The sequence below is a fragment of the Eptatretus burgeri genome, chromosome 14, assembly GCF_056783735.1.
Source record: "Eptatretus burgeri isolate ZD-2024b chromosome 14, Ebu_testis_v1, whole genome shotgun sequence".
In the NCBI taxonomy this organism is placed as follows: Eukaryota; Metazoa; Chordata; class Myxini; order Myxiniformes; family Myxinidae; genus Eptatretus; species Eptatretus burgeri.
Genome location: NC_140974.1, coordinates 7,656,564 through 7,674,063, shown reverse-complemented (window position 1 = coordinate 7,674,063; position 17,500 = coordinate 7,656,564). Strand labels below are relative to the sequence as shown.

The 17,500-nt window shown below is 41.7% G+C and overlaps 1 protein-coding gene across 1 annotated transcript in view; it reads left to right on the top strand.

The window, feature by feature from the left end:
- Nucleotides 1-17,500, top strand: part of LOC147012608 (uncharacterized) — an 81,670-nt gene that overhangs the window by 43,160 nt on the left and 21,010 nt on the right. The window contains exons 5-11 of the mRNA XM_085853630.1: nucleotides 888-916; nucleotides 1,035-1,116; nucleotides 6,635-6,672; nucleotides 6,771-6,831; nucleotides 16,066-16,146; nucleotides 16,382-16,419; nucleotides 16,518-16,578. Coding sequence (XP_085709756.1) covers nucleotides 888-916; nucleotides 1,035-1,116; nucleotides 6,635-6,672; nucleotides 6,771-6,831; nucleotides 16,066-16,146; nucleotides 16,382-16,419; nucleotides 16,518-16,578 — 390 coding nt within the window. The remainder of the gene's footprint in view (nucleotides 1-887; nucleotides 917-1,034; nucleotides 1,117-6,634; nucleotides 6,673-6,770; nucleotides 6,832-16,065; nucleotides 16,147-16,381; nucleotides 16,420-16,517; nucleotides 16,579-17,500) is intronic.

Sequence of the window (17,500 nt, the reverse complement as noted above, 5' to 3'; positions counted from 1 at the left end):
ACGTCATAAAACATTTAAATTTTGTTAATGCGCAGAATGTGGTCACGTGATTGGTTGAATGGAAGCCCTCTCAATGCTGATTACAGTGATACATGTTTACAGGTCATGTTTTTAAAGGTTACAGGTAATATTTTTGGCTGAAAGCGTGGCCGTACTGCTGATGTAATGTCCCCTGAAGGTTCAGGCAGGATTTTTTAAATATCATTTTCATCCTGATTTCAACCCATTAATGAGTGCAGATTTTTATGTGGTCAACACACCTTCATTAGGCATCATATATGAAGTTTGTGGCCAGGTTTCATCAAAATAACTTGTTTGGTTCAAGCGATAATGACTGAAGTGTTTAGAGACTCACTGACGGACTGACTTACATGCAGGCACTGCCTGGTCGCTTAATCTTACCAGACTAAAGTCCAGGTGAGCTATGAATAGTTGTTTACACAGCACGGAGAGGTCAGATCTGTGCTGCACAGTCCGATTGGCTGGAGCCGTCCAATCATTGCAGCCATCATTATGAGAATGTGCATACAGCATCTGGTCAGCAGCAAAGTGAAAGGGTCATTTTAATTTTCACATGATTCAAGGATCAGTTACAAAGATCGCAGGAAAGTTAACGGAATATGTGGACATTGCTTGCAGTTCATTAAGCACTTTCATTTTCGAACGTCAAAGATATAATTTATCATAAAAAAAATTGTATATTTTATTTTGAAACTCTCGTTAAGTCGACAGTATCCTGCTCAGTTCAGGTGTATGCAAGCTGCTGGCTTTCTGGAAAACTGCACATCCCTGTAAGATTGTATTAGTGTGCAGTAATCAAACTTGCCGTGCCTTTCAAAGATTAAAATGCAGTGAGTAATTCTCCCAAACGATCTGTTTCTCAACAGCTGTTCTACAGAACCTTCAAGGAATTTCAGTAAGAAGATTTACATATATGATATATGACATATATGATACTTATTTGATACCTTTACTATTAGCATCATGTTGAGACACAGTGCGTAACAAACAAATTTCTCTGTGTGTTTGTTGAGGTAAAAACTCCATCACCAGATGAGGATTATTACATTTACTTTGAAGATCCAACTTCCAAAGTTGATGATAAAGATTCAAAATGCAAGTACATTATCCCATGGTTTCAGAACTGATTCTTTGTTTTGAGATTAATATTATTGTACATGGATCAGAGCCAAAGTTTAACCATACTTGGTGGTGTAATGTTTAGAGTGTCCACGCTAAGTGTTGTAGGTTGGTGGTTCTAATGGTTCTAAGTTTGGCTAAGTCATACCAAAGACTTTGAAATGCTGAGCATCAAGCAAGGAAGCAGCATTTACCTTTTTTACAGGATAAAGCACAGATAAACAACACTGGGAAGCCAAAGGCAAATCACCCAGTATAACTCTCACAAAGAAACTGCTTTGACAACACCAATGTTCTATATAGAGTGTGGTACATCAAATCAAATGAAAACCAGAAGTAGTTCTTGAGCCAGTAGAGTTGGTCGGTACCATCTGGGGGGAATAATTCCCATAGTGATTTTTAGCAAGGTATACAACCCCAGAGTTAGAAATATGTGATAGCATTGCATTGGTGGTAACTTTTTGCGTGTTATCACCCTGTTTATATGCCTACCCTTAAATAAGCTTTTGTGCAAAATGGCCAGCACAAGGTAAGACATCCTACTTCAACTTAACAACATTTTTTTATCAGTCAAACATTAACATTTAAATTTGTCTCACCTTTTGCTAGGATCATTTGCTTCTCAACAAAAAGTGCTTAACATGCCGAGGTTGAAAGGTATGTCATTGATGACACTTACATATCAGTGTCTATTTCCTATGTGATAAATCATACTGCCTTTCGAAAAGCATTCGTCTATCATTAGCCTCCGCCATCGAAGATGGACGTAGGTTACTGTTTTCACCCCTGTCTGTTTGTTACCTTCGCAAAATTTGTTGCGAAGGTTATGTTTTGATCGCTGTGTATTTATTTATTTATTTGTGAATATGTGTGTTTGTTTGTTTGTTTGTTATTCGCATAACTCCAAAAGTATTGCACTGAATCGCAGCAAATTTGGTGGGATGATTGGTTATTATCCGAGGACCATTTGATTAGATTTTGGGAGCGATCGGGTCAAAGGTCAAGATCAAGGTCATGAAAAGGTCAAAATCGTCTTTTTACCATAGCGCGGTCAATTTGTATCCAATTTGCATACAACTAATGCCAAAATGTTCAGAATTCAATGCCCAATCTTGTGATATACGATATGACACAATGACGCCATTACCTTTGTTAGCGGTTTGGGTCAAAGGTCAGGGGGGTCAATGACCATTATTATCATAACACGGTCAATTCTTATACAATTTGCATGTAAGTAGATTCAAAATGTTTAGAATTCAATTCCCTATCGTGTGATGTGTAATATTTGACAGTGACTTTATTGGTGAGTTTAAAGCATTGGGGGGGGGGGGGGTGTCACTGAACCTATTTCTTATAATGTGACCAGTTGTCATCAGATTGACTTGAAGGTCAGGGAATTCATACAGAAATTGTACAATGTACGTGAATCAGTGTCAAACAGCAGGAAATTTAATGTTTTTAAGCCATCATAACACATATGAGATGGCAGTTGTGGTATGGGATTAAATACCCTCACAATCAACGGTTTCTTGGGGGAGGGGGCAAAATGTAGCGTTGGCGAAGGTATGCGCTCTACTGAGTGCCCGTTCTAGTTTGTTTGTTTGTTTGTGAACAGTATTACGGAAAAACTCCTGAACGGATTTCGACGAAACTTGGTGGGGGGGTTAGGTATGGTCCAAGGATCATGCCATTAGATTTTGGACTTGGTCCAAAGTCCAATATGGCTGCTATGGCGGCCATTTTGAAAAAATATTTGAATTTTTGTTTTTGCATTTCTACATGTTTTAAGTGATTTCCAACCCCCCAAAAAAAAAATTGTTAGAGAGAAAAAAAAATTTGCAACTTTTTTTTCAAAAAAATTTCGATTTTTTTTTTTTTTTTTTGGCATTTCTACATGCGCGTCGATCAAGTTTAGTTTATTCAATCGTGGTTCAGTAGAGTATGATCCGTTTTGACCTACAATGACTAGGATATCAGGTTCACTTAAGTGACCCAGCAGTATTGGCGGCGGAGGTTTTGCACTCTACCGAGTGCTCCCCCTCTCGTTTACTATGGAAAGTAAATAAAAGTTCTGGAACAATATAATTACATGGGTGTTTAGCAAATTTATTAACAAATCCAAAAATCTAAATTTCTTTTTTGTATGTTGTATATTAAGATCATTTTAGCAGACAATATTACCCCCCCACCCCACCCCCGCCCCCCCCCCCAAATGAAAAAATACCTAATTTGAACGGATTTATGTCATTTGGTCAATGTCATGATATTTTCCCTGTTGTTGTTGAAGGATACTTTCCAAGAATCAAACAAAGGTAAATGATAGCATGTTCATGAACAAGATTAATGTTTTTTTTCCCTGTAATTTCTCAAAAAATACAGAATTTCAGGGATTTAGATACACAATAATGCACACATGAAGGTAGAAAACATCTGTATTACACAATATAAACCAATAAGACAGAAGCAAGATGGTTAATCAATAATCATGTGCAATCTGATGAGTGAGTCAAAGGTGAAAATGAAACACAATCTTCTGTTGTAGCATGATAGTGTGCCACTGCGGCAACTATGTCCATACTTGTTACTGCTAGAATGTTTTCATCTACCTTTTGGATGGCACATTCTCGTAATGTTTGGTCTGCTCTAAGTTGTACAGCTTGTGTAAACTTTCCACGTGATTTGGAGTGCTTTTGAAACTTCACCTTGTTACAGAAAATGCAGCTCGGATTGTACACCCTTCCTTCTGATGACGATCTTCTACTTGGTCTTTTTGATGCACTGCCACTACTGCCAGCCTCATCAGTCAGGCTTTCAGCTGCTTTACTTTTCAGAGTCTCCAAATCTCTCTTCATGGTGAAGAGGGTTCGGCATTTCTGGTGATAGAAGATTTTTGGGATTTCTTCATCTTCAAGCTGCTTGGCAATGTCTAAAGGCCCTGTCACACCTTGACCATTTAGCCAGCGTATGCCGACGTATGAAAAATTTGTCTGAAACGCTGGCACACGTTGAATGCGTATGGGTAAGTTTTGTATACGTTAAGAGCACGCTGACATACATCGTAGTACGCTGGCATACGTCGTAGTACGCCGAGCTGTTAGACAAATTTTCCATGCTTGAAATTTTTCGACGTATGCCAGTGTATGACTCACACGTTCCGCATACGCTGGCGATAAGTTGTAGGCATGTTCCGCGATCGTTGACACACGTTACGTGTAAGTTACTCATAAGTCGAAACAGGTCGAGGTAATGGTTAGCGTCAGTGTTCCAGACTCCCTGGTTTTTTTTTCTTCTTCTTCAGTATGACAGTGATGTTGACACTTCGATTTCGAGTGTGGTTATAATATAATATAATTAATAGGCTGCCGCTCAACGATTTAAATCATAACCACACTAGAAATCGAAGTGTCAACATCACCGTCATACTGAAGAAGAAAAAAAAGAAAAAAAAAACAGGGAGTCTGGAACACTGACGCTAACCATTACCTCGACGTTTTCAACTTATGAGTAACTTCCAAGTAACATGTGTTGACGTGTGTCAACGATCGCGTAACGTGCCTACAACTTATGGCCAGCATATGCGGAACGTGTGTCATACGCTGGCATACGTCGAAAAATTTTCAACATGCTGAAAATTTGTCGACGTACTTGGCGTACTACGATGTATGCCAGCATGCTTCAGTGTGCTCTTAACATATACAAAACGTACCCATAACGTATTCGACGTGTGCCAGCGTATTCGGCAAATTTTTAATAAGTCGGCATACGCTGGCTAAAACGTCAAGGTGTGACAGCGGCTTGACACTTCGATGTCTAGTGCGGTTATGATTTGAATCGTCGAGCCGCAGCCTATTAATAGCTTACTCCACGTGATCGGTGGCGATACGCTGCCGCACGCTATGCATAAGTTAGACTATCGTTGGGCATAGCTTGTGAATGACGGCAACACGCTCAGCATTCGGTGATACAACATATCTATATGTTATATCGAAACGTTCTGTGTACGTTACTAATACGTTATGCATACGTCCAACTCGTTATGAATACATCCAAAACTGGAAAAAAACATCAATAGTTCAGCGTGCGCCAGCGTTTTACATACATTTTGATACCTTGCCATACGCTGGCTAAAACGTCAAGGTGTGACAGGGCCTTAAAATAGGTGCATGGTTTCTCACTTTGGCTGCCTCAAGTAAGGTTAGCCATGAGTCATAGCTTTGAGGACTGACTAAATGTTCATCATCTTCTTTGGATGGTGTCATGTGTATGATACACTGATTTTTAGCAGATGCCTTTCACTGAGGCTTTTCCATTCTGAAGCAAAGTGGTTAGCTGGGCCACTTCTGGTGCAGAACTGTTACCATCACCACCACCACCACCAAATTACCTGAAACAGAAAATAAAATCAGATGAACATATCTGGTAAAAATATACCGTATGCAAAAATGATTATATTTATACATGATTTAAACATTTATGTTGATGATTCATACATTATATATTTATACCTTATATTCATACATAAAATCATGAACCTTCAAATCATTTAAGATGTTTTTATCAATGTATTTGCAGATTGCATGCAAGAAAAAATAAAAGTAACAAATTTTCCTTGATTTGTGGTATTTTTATGTTTTTATCAATGAATTTGCAGACTGTATGCAAGAAAAAATAAAAGTAACAAATTTCTCTTGATTTGCGGTATTTTTCGTTTTGGGGGGTGGGGTAACAATAATAACAATATCATTTATAATGTACATCTAACTTAAAATATATTTTGTTATTATGTCTGAGTTATAATTAAATTTGCTTCAAATTCACGTATTTAAACATGGTATCCATTAATTATGGTATTGGCAAAAAACTTCCGTACCACTTTTTATGAAAACAAAATCATATGTTCTGCAATGTGTCAGCACTGGACTATCAGTGCTTGTAATTGCAAACAGTAAATGCTCGGCTTGTTTTTACAACTGTTTTGAAAAGCAAATAACATGAGCTACATGCCTAACAATTTTCAAGAAGATATAGCCTATAATAAGAGAGAACCATTAGTATTAAATAGAATGTCTTCTTCTGTCTTACGTCAGTTTCAGAAAAGTTTATTTTGGGATGTGGTTACTAAACGACTAATAACACACAAATGGCTACCACCAATGCAATGCTATCACATAGTTTCTGACTGTAGAGATGTATACCCTGCCAAAAATTATGATGAGCATTATTCCTCTCGGATGGAACCGGTAGCCAAAAAATACCGGGTCTGGCTCATGGCCGAAGGATGATACTATTATGACTTGATGTTGATATTTTGCTGTTCTCACTTTTGCTACTTTATTCTCAATTACAATTTGTATTCTAATCTTACCTTCAATGAAGTCATGTAGATCCGATGATGTTATTGTGTTTAAAGTTACAGAGGAGTATTTAAACATGTGATGCCATAAGCTTTGTGGTTTGATGAATAATTCAGTTGGTGGTTGTGTTTTCTTGGCAGGTACCCTCAATCATTTATCAGACAAAGAAGACATGCAGGTGAGGAAGTAAAGTGGCTTATGTTGTTTGATCATTGAATCGATGATTTCAGAATTGTCACCTTTATACTTGAAATGGATATGTTCTCACCTGCACAGAACAATCAGTATGAAGGATTTAGCGATTCATACATTCAACCTGATGCCTGCAAACCAATGGGTAAGCATTGGAAACATGTCATTGCTAAGAGGGTAAACCCATGCAGCTAAGAACCCTTTTGTGGTACACAATTTCAGGAGAGAACATCGAAATTGACATTTGGGTACCCATTCCCAATTTGAGTCGAATAATCAAAAAATCATTTTTCATTGAAATGTTCAGTTTTGTTGCAAAGCACCAGACAAATCCAAACTGTGAGCAAGTGTTTGATACACATTACCGCAAGTGCGACACAGTGTTGGAGTAAATTAATGTAAGGATCTAAGCGAGGTGTGAAGAAGAACTGCACAACGACGGGTAGGAAAAGGAATCTGTACCAGACTTGGGGAGCCAAAAACATGTCATGCCAAAGGGCGTGTTGCTGTGTTGAGTGCCTTCAGCTCGTGAAACAGTTTAATGATGAAGGGTTGAAGGTGAACATAGAGAAATGTAGTCACGGGTAACAAAACAACAACGGGAACAAGTTTGGTGGGAAAAGAGTGCAATTTAAACAAATAGACAAGGCCAAGATTAACAGAAGATCATCACCTTGAAATACTGACATAAAGGGCAGGATTGCACGGACATGGGGAGGCAATTGTACTGTTGAAATTTGTTGGGAGAAAAATTAATGGAATTAAACAGAAAGTTTTGACTTTATATGGTTGACAAAGAGAGGTTACTGGAAAACCTTTTAACATTGAACGTCGGAAGTGGTGAACGTTTGAAAAGGGCAGAGGACGTGACACCTTACAAATGTTGACTGGAAAGAGGCTGCCCACATAAATCATTTTCAAGTTGGGTACTTTTAGAAGTTCGATTCATGTATGGCAATCAAGCTTGTGTTCTTACGCTGTTTTTCTTTTAAATTGAGACGGGTCTCAGATTTTGAAAAGGAGACGGTACCCACATCTCTTAGCAACTGTTCAACATATGCCGGCTCATCAGCAATGGGATGTTGTTACCCTGCTCCACGCAAAGTGAAAAGTGGGTGAAAGAAATAGCTTTACTTCTGTCGGTCTGTCTACAATTGTCAGTTTATGATTGAGGAACAACTTGATTTCAATTGAATGTTACATTTTGCATACGAATCAGAACATGAATCAGAACATGAATCAGAACACAAACCTTTAGTTTTGCAGTGTAGCTCTGAATTCGTCCCGATCGTGCATGTGCAGAGAGGAGTAAGATAATAGTTTTACTCTGTGTGCCTGTCTGGCAGTCAAACAAAGTTGAAAATCATTCCAAACAGGAAACTTACTGTTTTTAAGGACGTCATAAACGATACAAACAGGCACAAATAACTAATGCATCGTGTTAAATAAGGTGGTGTAATAGACCATCTATCAACAGCAGTAATCTTCCAGAATTGATTTTTGGACACAACTCTTTATTCACTGCCTGTCTGGAGTATATATTTTGATTTCTTCTTCTTGTGTATTGCAGCTTGGCTGCTGGGTAGCTATCATTTTGTCGGGGTGGGACGATGCCACTGATGGCATCGCCACTGTGACGATGCCCCTATATCAGTACACAGGCATTAATTTCCCCAACCTCAGAATGATGACAGGCTGAGTCAACCCCACCTAGTGTAAATTCAGCAGCCAATGGGGCTTGAACTCAGGACCCTAAAATCCCAAGCCAGCCACCCAAACCACGAAGCCCTAAGTCCAAAACCAACACCAAGCTTATATATTTTGATCACTTCAGTGGGAAGATAAGGGGGTCAACATTAATGGAGAAATGTTTGACCATCTATGATTTGCAGACAACATTGTTGTAATGGAAGAAAGCTGAGAGAAAATGGAATCCATGCTGAGGGAACTCACTGAAGCCTGCAGGAAGTGTGGACTGAAGATGAACATGCCAAAAACCAAAGCATTAAAGAACCCCCTTGAACCTCATGGGGAAATAATAAGAATTGGAAACCAAAAAGAAGATGTGAAAGAATACATGTACCTAGCGCAAAGCCTGAGCCTTAAAGAAAATAATGAAGAACAAGAAATAAAGAGAAGAATCAAACTTGGAAGGAGACAATATGGAAAACTCAGTAAAATCATGTGAGGTAGTTTACCAATACGTCTGAAAAGGAAAGTTTTCCATCAGTGCATTGTTTCAATTATCATCTATGGGGCAGAGATTTGGTCGTTAACAACAAAAATGGAGAAACAGTTAACAGCATCACAACACAATATGGAATTAAATATGTTAAGTATTACATCAGATCAAGTCAGGTATGGGAGCATGAGCCAGAGCAGCACGTCGCTGTGTCCACTTTCCGCCGGTACTCCAGGGGCCTCCGTCTGGCCATCCCCCAGGCAGATGCCTGGCCCATCCCCATCTCCTTGAGATGCTGATCAACCTGCTGCAACCAGGAGGCACGTGGTCGGCCCGTTTGCCTCCTGCACTCACGAGACTCCCTCGCTGAGAGAATCTGGTGAGCAGGATCAGTGTCAGGAAAATGAGCCACATGTCCATACAGCCGCAGTTGACGCTCACGGACTATGCAGGTAACAAATCTCATTTGAGTCTCTCTCAACAACTGCTCGTTGGACACAAAGTCCAACCAGCGATAGCCAAGGATTCTCCGAAGAGACCTGGTACCAAAGAAATTAAGTCTCCATCTCAGATCCCTGGTCAGAGTCCAAGTCTCACATCCATAGAGCAAGACTGGAAGCTCAAAGGACCTGAAGACTCGGACTTTCATCCTCCAACACAGGTACCAGCAGTGCCACACCCCATGATCCAGTGAATCCATGACTCCCCAGGCCTGACCCAGATGTCTATTGACCTCTGACTCACAACCAGCAGAGAAATAAATATCACTGCCAAGGTAAGTGAATCTCTCCATGACCTCAACATCCTCACCACAAACAGGCATAGCGAGGACAGCAGCATCCAAGATGTCATTGAAAGCCTGGATTTTAGTTTTGACCCAGGAAACCTGCAATCCCAGAGGCTCGAATCCTCATTCAGCACCTCGAAGGCCCTCAAAAGGACTCCTAAAATCTCCGCAAAGATGACTGCATCATCTGCGAAATCAGAGTCAGAGATCTTGACATTCCCAAATGATTCACCACAGCTTGATCTCTCCGACATCCTCCCCAGAATCCAGTCCATACAAGTGCTGAAAAATGTGGAGGCCAGTACACAACGCTGACGAACTCCAGTAACAACTGGAAATAAGTCAGAGATGGTACCACCACACTTCACAGCACTCTCAGTACCAGAGTAGAGTTCAAACATCAAATCGATTTGTTTTGGTGGCACCCCACGAAGACTAAGATTCCTTCAGAGGGCATCCCGATTCACTGACTCGAACGCTTTACAAAGATCAACAAAGGCTGCAATCATTGACCTCTTTGGGCTGAAGCCTGAATGCTCTGGACGCTGGTACTCAAGCAGATGGTGGTGAATCCTATCAAGAATTATCCAAGCAAAGTCCTTGCCCTGCACTGAGAGCAACGTCACCACTCAGTAGTTGTTGCAGTCTTGGCGATCACCCTTCCCTTTCCTGAGAGGGACAACAAGGCCCCTCTTGCAGCCAGTTGGGATGATGCCTCTGTTCCAGGCAGAGAATAGAACTGCATTAAATGACACACGTGCAGCATTTCCACAAGCCTTGAGAAGTTCAGCATGGATGACACAGATCTCAGGGGCTTTACCCCATTTAAACCGGTTCATTGCAGCCTGTGTTTCCACAAAGAACGTGGACCACAGTTGATTGGAGGGCCAGCAATCTGGATTGTAACACCCCTGACATCCAACTTGACAGCTGGTGGATCAGACTGGTATAGCCGCTCAAAGTAACCGGCCCAGCGGGCCGTCACTTCGGAATTCCACTGTCAAGAGCCTACCACCCTCTGCTCTAACTGCGGTACACCGACGGATGAGCTTGGATGAACGCAATGCACAAATTCCCCTGTAAGCAGGACGAGAATCACTTGACCACACGTGATGCTCTACCCCCTCACAAATTCCTCACATATAGACCTCCTTGTCCACCATTAGTGCACGTACAGTTTTATGCCTCAGCTCCCTGAACAGTTCAGGCCTGCCATCCAACCTGGCCCTGCAACTCTGGTCAATGGCATCCAGTGTAACTTGAGAGACAAAATTCTTCTTCGCCCTAAGGTGAGTTCCAAGACATCTACCAGCAACATCAAGAATGGTGGTCTTGAATGCACACCGCAACTCTTCAGGACCCCCCAAAGCACCCAGACCCCCAAATCTCCACTCAGCTTGTTCTCAAACTCCTCAGCTGTCCTCTCATCCTTGAGCTTGCCAACATCCAGCCTAGGCTGGGATGGTACCATTCTCCTGGATTTAAGGTGCAACTTAAGAGTTGCTACAACAAGCCGGTGTCACATTATTGAGGAAGTGAGCACTCCGGTAGACCCTGCAGTTTGGGATCATCCTCCAATGACCATCAACGAGCACATGGTCACTCTACTTTGCCACACCACCAGCATTCGAATACCAAGTCCAGCAATGAGCTTGTGTGCGCTGAAACCATGAACCAGCCACCATAATTCCATTAATTCTTGCAAAGTCAAGTAACTTAGTGCTATTCAGGGTCACAGTTCCAGACCCATGGGGACCAACACATGTCTCTTAACCATCCTTATCAGTTCCAATCGATGCATTGAAATCCCCCAAGACGAGAAGTGTATCTTGCCTTGGGCACTGATCAAACACAGACTCGAGCGTGGCGTAGAATGCATCCTTCACGGTGAGATCACTCGCCTCAGTCGGAGCATAAACAGAGACCAGGGAAATGACACCCAAGGAGTGACGAATCCTTAGTCTCATTATATGCTCATTGACCGGTGTGACCTCACTTATCATTGGAGTCAGCTTATTGGACACAGCTACAGCAACTCCTTGTGTATGGTAATCATCAGAGCGACCAGACCAAAAGTAGGTGGAACCACCCACCATGATCTCACCACAATCCAGTTTCTGAACCTCAGAGAGTGCTGCAATACCGATGTCCAAATGCTTGAGCTCAGATGATAACAGAGACAGGTGATCCTCCTCTCTTCGGGATAGAACATTTCAGGCACCCTCCCGAAGGGACCGCCTCATGTTAACCCAAGCAAACCACTTACAGGTGGATGACACCTCAGCACCACTCCTTCACACTCTCCCGCAATCTGACCCGGGAATGTTACCCCGTGGTTTCCCTCCTATCATCAAAGATTGGGGGTCCCGAAGGCTTTGCCTCAATCCCGTCACCCGGTGAGCTGCCCTGCGAAGGGAAGCTGCAGAGCAGGTGCTCCCACAGAGTGGGTATTCAGATTTTCTTTATGTTTTGAGAATGTTTTGCGGAATGAAGGGTTTTACGGTGGCCGGAGTGCAAATCCTAAAAACCAACCTCCTAATAATAAGTAACCCAACTGCAGGCGGACGTCCGCAGACACAGTTTGGCAAGAATATGGATGGCCGTTGGCTCACAAGGAGCTCCTCCGCCCTTTGACAGGTTTTGTTTATAATCCTGCTGGATGTCCACATCCAAACAACCTCCTCATCAGGAAACCTGGTGGCAGAGACGGTTTCGTCACTGACAACCCAACCATGGAACAGTTTAGTACAGGTTTACATGATACCTGTAGCAAGTCACCGATCTCATCTGGCCTGACCTGACAGTATTACATACAAAGATAGAAAGACAAATTAATGCGTCAAAGACAACCCAAAACTCAGGATATCTTATCTTAGAAATAATAAAACTCAGGAAATAAAAATGGGCAGGACACATCAGCAGGTCAGGTGACAGGTGAGCAATACTAACAACAAGGAGACTTATGGATGGAAACAGAAACAGGGAAGGCCACATTTAAGATGGAGGGATGGAATAGACAAATATTGGGGGAAGAGTCAATTGGAACAACAAAGCAGGAGACAGAGCAAAACATGAGGTTTTCATCCAACAGTGGACTGAAAATAGCCAAAGATGACGATGATGATATGACATTTAAAATCTTTATTTTACTTCAATTGGATTGATTATACTCTTGAACAATGTAGAACACAAATCGCCTTCTTGCCGCTTCTAAAAACCTCCAGTTTTGCAGTACTGGACATGTTAAATAAGGTGGTGTACAAGACATTGCATCAAAGGCGCTAAACGTCCAGAATTTTGTTTTGCGACCTTTAAGTCATTATTTTATTTTATTTAAATTATATACTTAAGCACTGTGCAGAGTAACGTGCTCTTTAAACTCTTTAGCTGTTTTGGTGTTGTTGCTGTTGGTTACTACTCCGACATACCGAAAGGGGCATCGGGGTACCCATAAAAGGTCATAAGCATTCAGCTTAGACTGGTTGTTGCTTAGGCAGCCTTCATGTAACCGAGGATATTAAAATTTGGCCAGGGTACCAAAACACAATGGGTCGGCACTTGGGAACTCGACTTGGAATCGTTAACATCCACAAATGAATGCCAGCATCTTGGTTCTCAGCTTAATGTCTCATCCAAAGAACAGTGCACTTACTGATGCAATGTCCTGCTTGTAAAATACGAATCTGATAGTTTAAAATCAGGCTAAGCATCAAACCCAGACAAGACAGCTCAGAGGCAAATGAATACCCGACCTCTGATCTATCTTAGCTGATTTTATATACATATTGCAACCAAAAAAAACTTGAAAAAAGCACTTTGATGAACTTGAAAGTTTTGTAATTTTTGTGATTATGGACTATCTATTTATGTCTACATTGAGTCTTGCAAACAAGGAATCATTATTGACTCAGAAATATACAATTATTACGAATGCCACGAAAGGTGGATAGAGGTTATGTTTGTCTGTTTGCTTGTTTGATTGTCTGTGAGCAGGATGTTTCAAAAAGTTACAGACGGATTTGGACGAACTTTGGTGGATAAGTTGGGTGTGTGACGAGGACAAATTGACTCGATTTTGGTAAAGATCCGGATCCGGATCAAAGTATTTTTAAAATTTTTAAGGGATTCTTCACCATTGAGAAATAGGACCAAAAACGATATATGGCACGATATTCACCTTCGCATTCTGCGAAAGGTTATGTTTTGGTCGGCGTGTATTTATTTATTTATTTATTTGTAATCTTGTGATTCGTATAACTCAAAAAGTATTAAACCGAATTGCATGAAATTTGGTGGGATGATTGGTTATTAGCCAGGAAGCATTCGATTAGATTTTGGGATCGTTCGGGTCAAAGGTCAAGGTCAAGGTCACGAAAAGGTCAAAATCGTCTTTTTACGATAACACGGTCAATTTTTATTCAATTTGCATGCAACTAACGCCAAAATGTTCAGAATTCAACGCATCATCTTATGATAGGTAATATGACACAATGACGCCCATACTCTTGTTACCGGTTCGGGGTCAAAGGTCAGGGGGGTCACGACCTTGAAAAATATGCGGTTTTTGTCATAACGCAGTCAATTCTTGTCCGCTTTACATGAACCCAGCACCAAAATGTTCAGAATTTAATGCCCAATCTTGTGACACAATGACGTCATAACACATGTCACCGGTTGGGGTAAAATGTCGGGGGGGGGGTCACGCCCTTGAAAAATATGCGGTTTTCGGCATAACTCAGTCAATTCTTATTCGATTTGCATGAAACCAGCATCAAACCAGTTCTCCACACTCATACCAAGACCAAAAGTAGTGGTGGTGAAGGTATGCGCTCTATAAGTGCCCGTTCTAGTTCAAAATGTTGTGGACGATTTATGACAAAACTTTTGCTCTCCCAACAACGGCTGGAGGTCCCCAATGCCGGATATGAAATCAGAGACATATCCCTCGACATTTCGCATGCTTTTGACATGGTCTAGCACCCTGCCCTGCTCACCAAACTCTCTTCCTCAAGGTAGCGTTCTGGGCCCTGTTCTTTTTCTGGTTTTCATCAATGATCTCTCCGACTCCCTGGAAAATCTTCTTTATCTCTTTGCTGATGACTCCACCCTCTGCCGTACCATCTGTCATCCCTCAGATTCTTTGCTCACTGCAGATCTGGGTAAAATCACAAACTGGTCCAACACGTGGAACATGTCTTTCAATCCGGACAAATCTCACACTCTCACTATGTCTCATTGAAAGGACCGTTTAGAACCCCCCCCCCCACCCATCCACTTTCTCAACAATCCTCTGGAATAAGTCCTTTCTTTCAAGCCTCTGGGTCTCACTATCTGCCATGACCTTTCCTGGGAAAGCCATATTTCAAACCTCGCCTCCAAAGCCAGTCGCCGAATGGGAATCCTCCATCGTGCAAAGTCCTTCCTCGGCCCACCTGAGCTCCTGACCACATACAAAGCTTTCGTCCAGAGCCTGATGAAGTACTGCTCTCCCCTCAGGGCTGGTGTTCCTGCCTCCCACCTTTCTCGGCTTCACGCTGTGGAAACCAAGGCATTTCGGATCATTGGCATCTCCTGCGATGATGCTGAGTCTTTGGGCGTCTCACTCTCTCACCGCAGGCAGGTCAGTGGTCTTTCTGTCTTCTACTGTCTCCTTTCCAGCCTCGCCCCCCCTGCTCTCTCTGCGATTTATCCCCACCACATTTCTGCAGGGCGCTCAAGGTCTGCCAACAACCCCCTTCTGGTTAAACTACCAAAATTACGAATCACTGCTCACCTTCACTCTTTCGTTCCTCTTTTTCCCTGCCTTTGGAATAAACTTCCTCACACTATTCAATCCCATTCTTCCCTCCAGGCCTTCAAAACAGCTGTTCACCACCACCTCTTATCATCCCCCATCCAAATCCTCGATCTTCTCTACCCCCGTTAATCCACCCCAAACCCACCTCCTTCAAATTCCCTGCTTTCCTTCCTGAAAGTCCCTGTAATATCCATCTTGTATACCCCGTGTTCCTCGCCCCATCCCTCTCCATTCCACTGATCTCCTAATGTCTCTGTTCTTCACTGTTTTGTCCTTCCCACTCCCGCTCCACTTGTCTCATGCCCCCCTTGCTGTGCATTATGTGTTAGCTCTCACTCGAGCCTCCACAAGCTATACAAAAAAACAAACAAAAAAAATACTTGGACTCTGAGTTGGGTCGGTGACAAGAACAAGCCGTTTCGATTTCGGTTCAGGTCTGGATGCAGATCCAACCTGTCAGTGGGATACAACACGTAAACTGTTCAGCCTGGCAGAGGTATGCGGTCTTCTGTGTCGTTCGAGTTAACACAGTGCTTAAGTGTTTACTTTGTCGCTTCATTGCAGAAAATCAAGATTTCACCTAACTACTGTTGATTACTCTTTTGTTTTTCAGAAAGCATTGAACGACCCCATTATGCACCGCTTTTGCATCCAAAGCCTCAGTTTACTCCTCCTGAACTCTCGCCTCGTCCTGGTTTGCACATTCCTTTGACAAGGGTCCACAAGCCGCTTATCAAGCCACAGATTCAAACTGTCTCATGCTACTTTATGCTCAATTTCAACTTGTATTCTAATCTTACCTTCAATTAACTTGTGTAGATCCTTTCATGTTGTTGTGTTTAAAATTATAGAGGAGTATTTAAACATGTGATGCCATAAGCTTTGTGGTTTGATGAATAATTCAGTTGGTGGTTGTGTTTTATGGGCAGGTACCCAAAATAATTTATCAGACAAAGAAGACATGCAGGTGAGTCTGTAAAGTGGCTTTTGTTGTTTGATCATTGAATCGATGATTTCGGAATTGTCACCTTTATATTTGAAATGGATATGTTCTCACCTGCACAGAACAATCAGTATGAAGGATTTAGCGATCCATACGTTCAACCCGATGCCTGCAAACCAATGGGTAAGCATTGCAAACATGTCATTGCTAAGGGGGTAAACCCATGTAGCTAAAAACCCTTTTGTGGTACACAATTTCAGGAGAGAACATCGAAATTGACATTTGGGTACCCATTCACAATTTGAGTGGAATAATCAAAAAATCATTTTTCATTGAAATGTTCAGTGTTGTTGCAAAGCACCAGACAAATCCAAACTGTGAGCAAGTGTTTGATACACATTACCGCAAGTGCGACACAGTGTTGGAGTAAATCAGTAAATTAATGTAAGCATCTAAGCGAAGTGTGAAGAAGAACTGCACAACAATGGGGAGGAAAAGGAATCTGCACCAGACTTGGGGAGCCAAAAACATGTCATGTCAACTGGGCGTATTGCTGTGTTGAGTGCGTTCAGCTTGTGGAACAGTTTAATAATGAAGGGTTGAAGCTGAAAATCGAGAAATGTAGTCACAGGTAATAAAGCAACAACGGGAACAAGTTTGGTGGCAAAAGAGTGCAATTGGAACAAATCGACAAGGCCAAGATTGACAGATCATCACCTTGAAATACTGGCATGAAGGGCAGGATTGCACGGACATGGGGAGGCGATTGTACTGTTGAAATATAGGGGAGAAAAATTAATGGAATTGAACAGAAAGTTTTGACTTTATATGGATGACAAAGAGAGGTTACTGGAAAACTTTTTCACAATGAACGTCAGAAGTGGCGAAGGTTTGAAAAGGGCAGAGGATGTGACACCTTACAAATGTTGACTGGAAAGAGGCTGCCCACATAAATCATTTTCAAGTTGGGTACTTTTAGAAGGTCGATTCATGTATGGCAATCAAGCTTGTGTTCTTACGTTGTTTTTCTTCTAAACTGAGGACAAATTGACTCGATTTTGGTGAAGATCCAGATTCGGATCAAAGTATTTTTTAAATTTTTAAA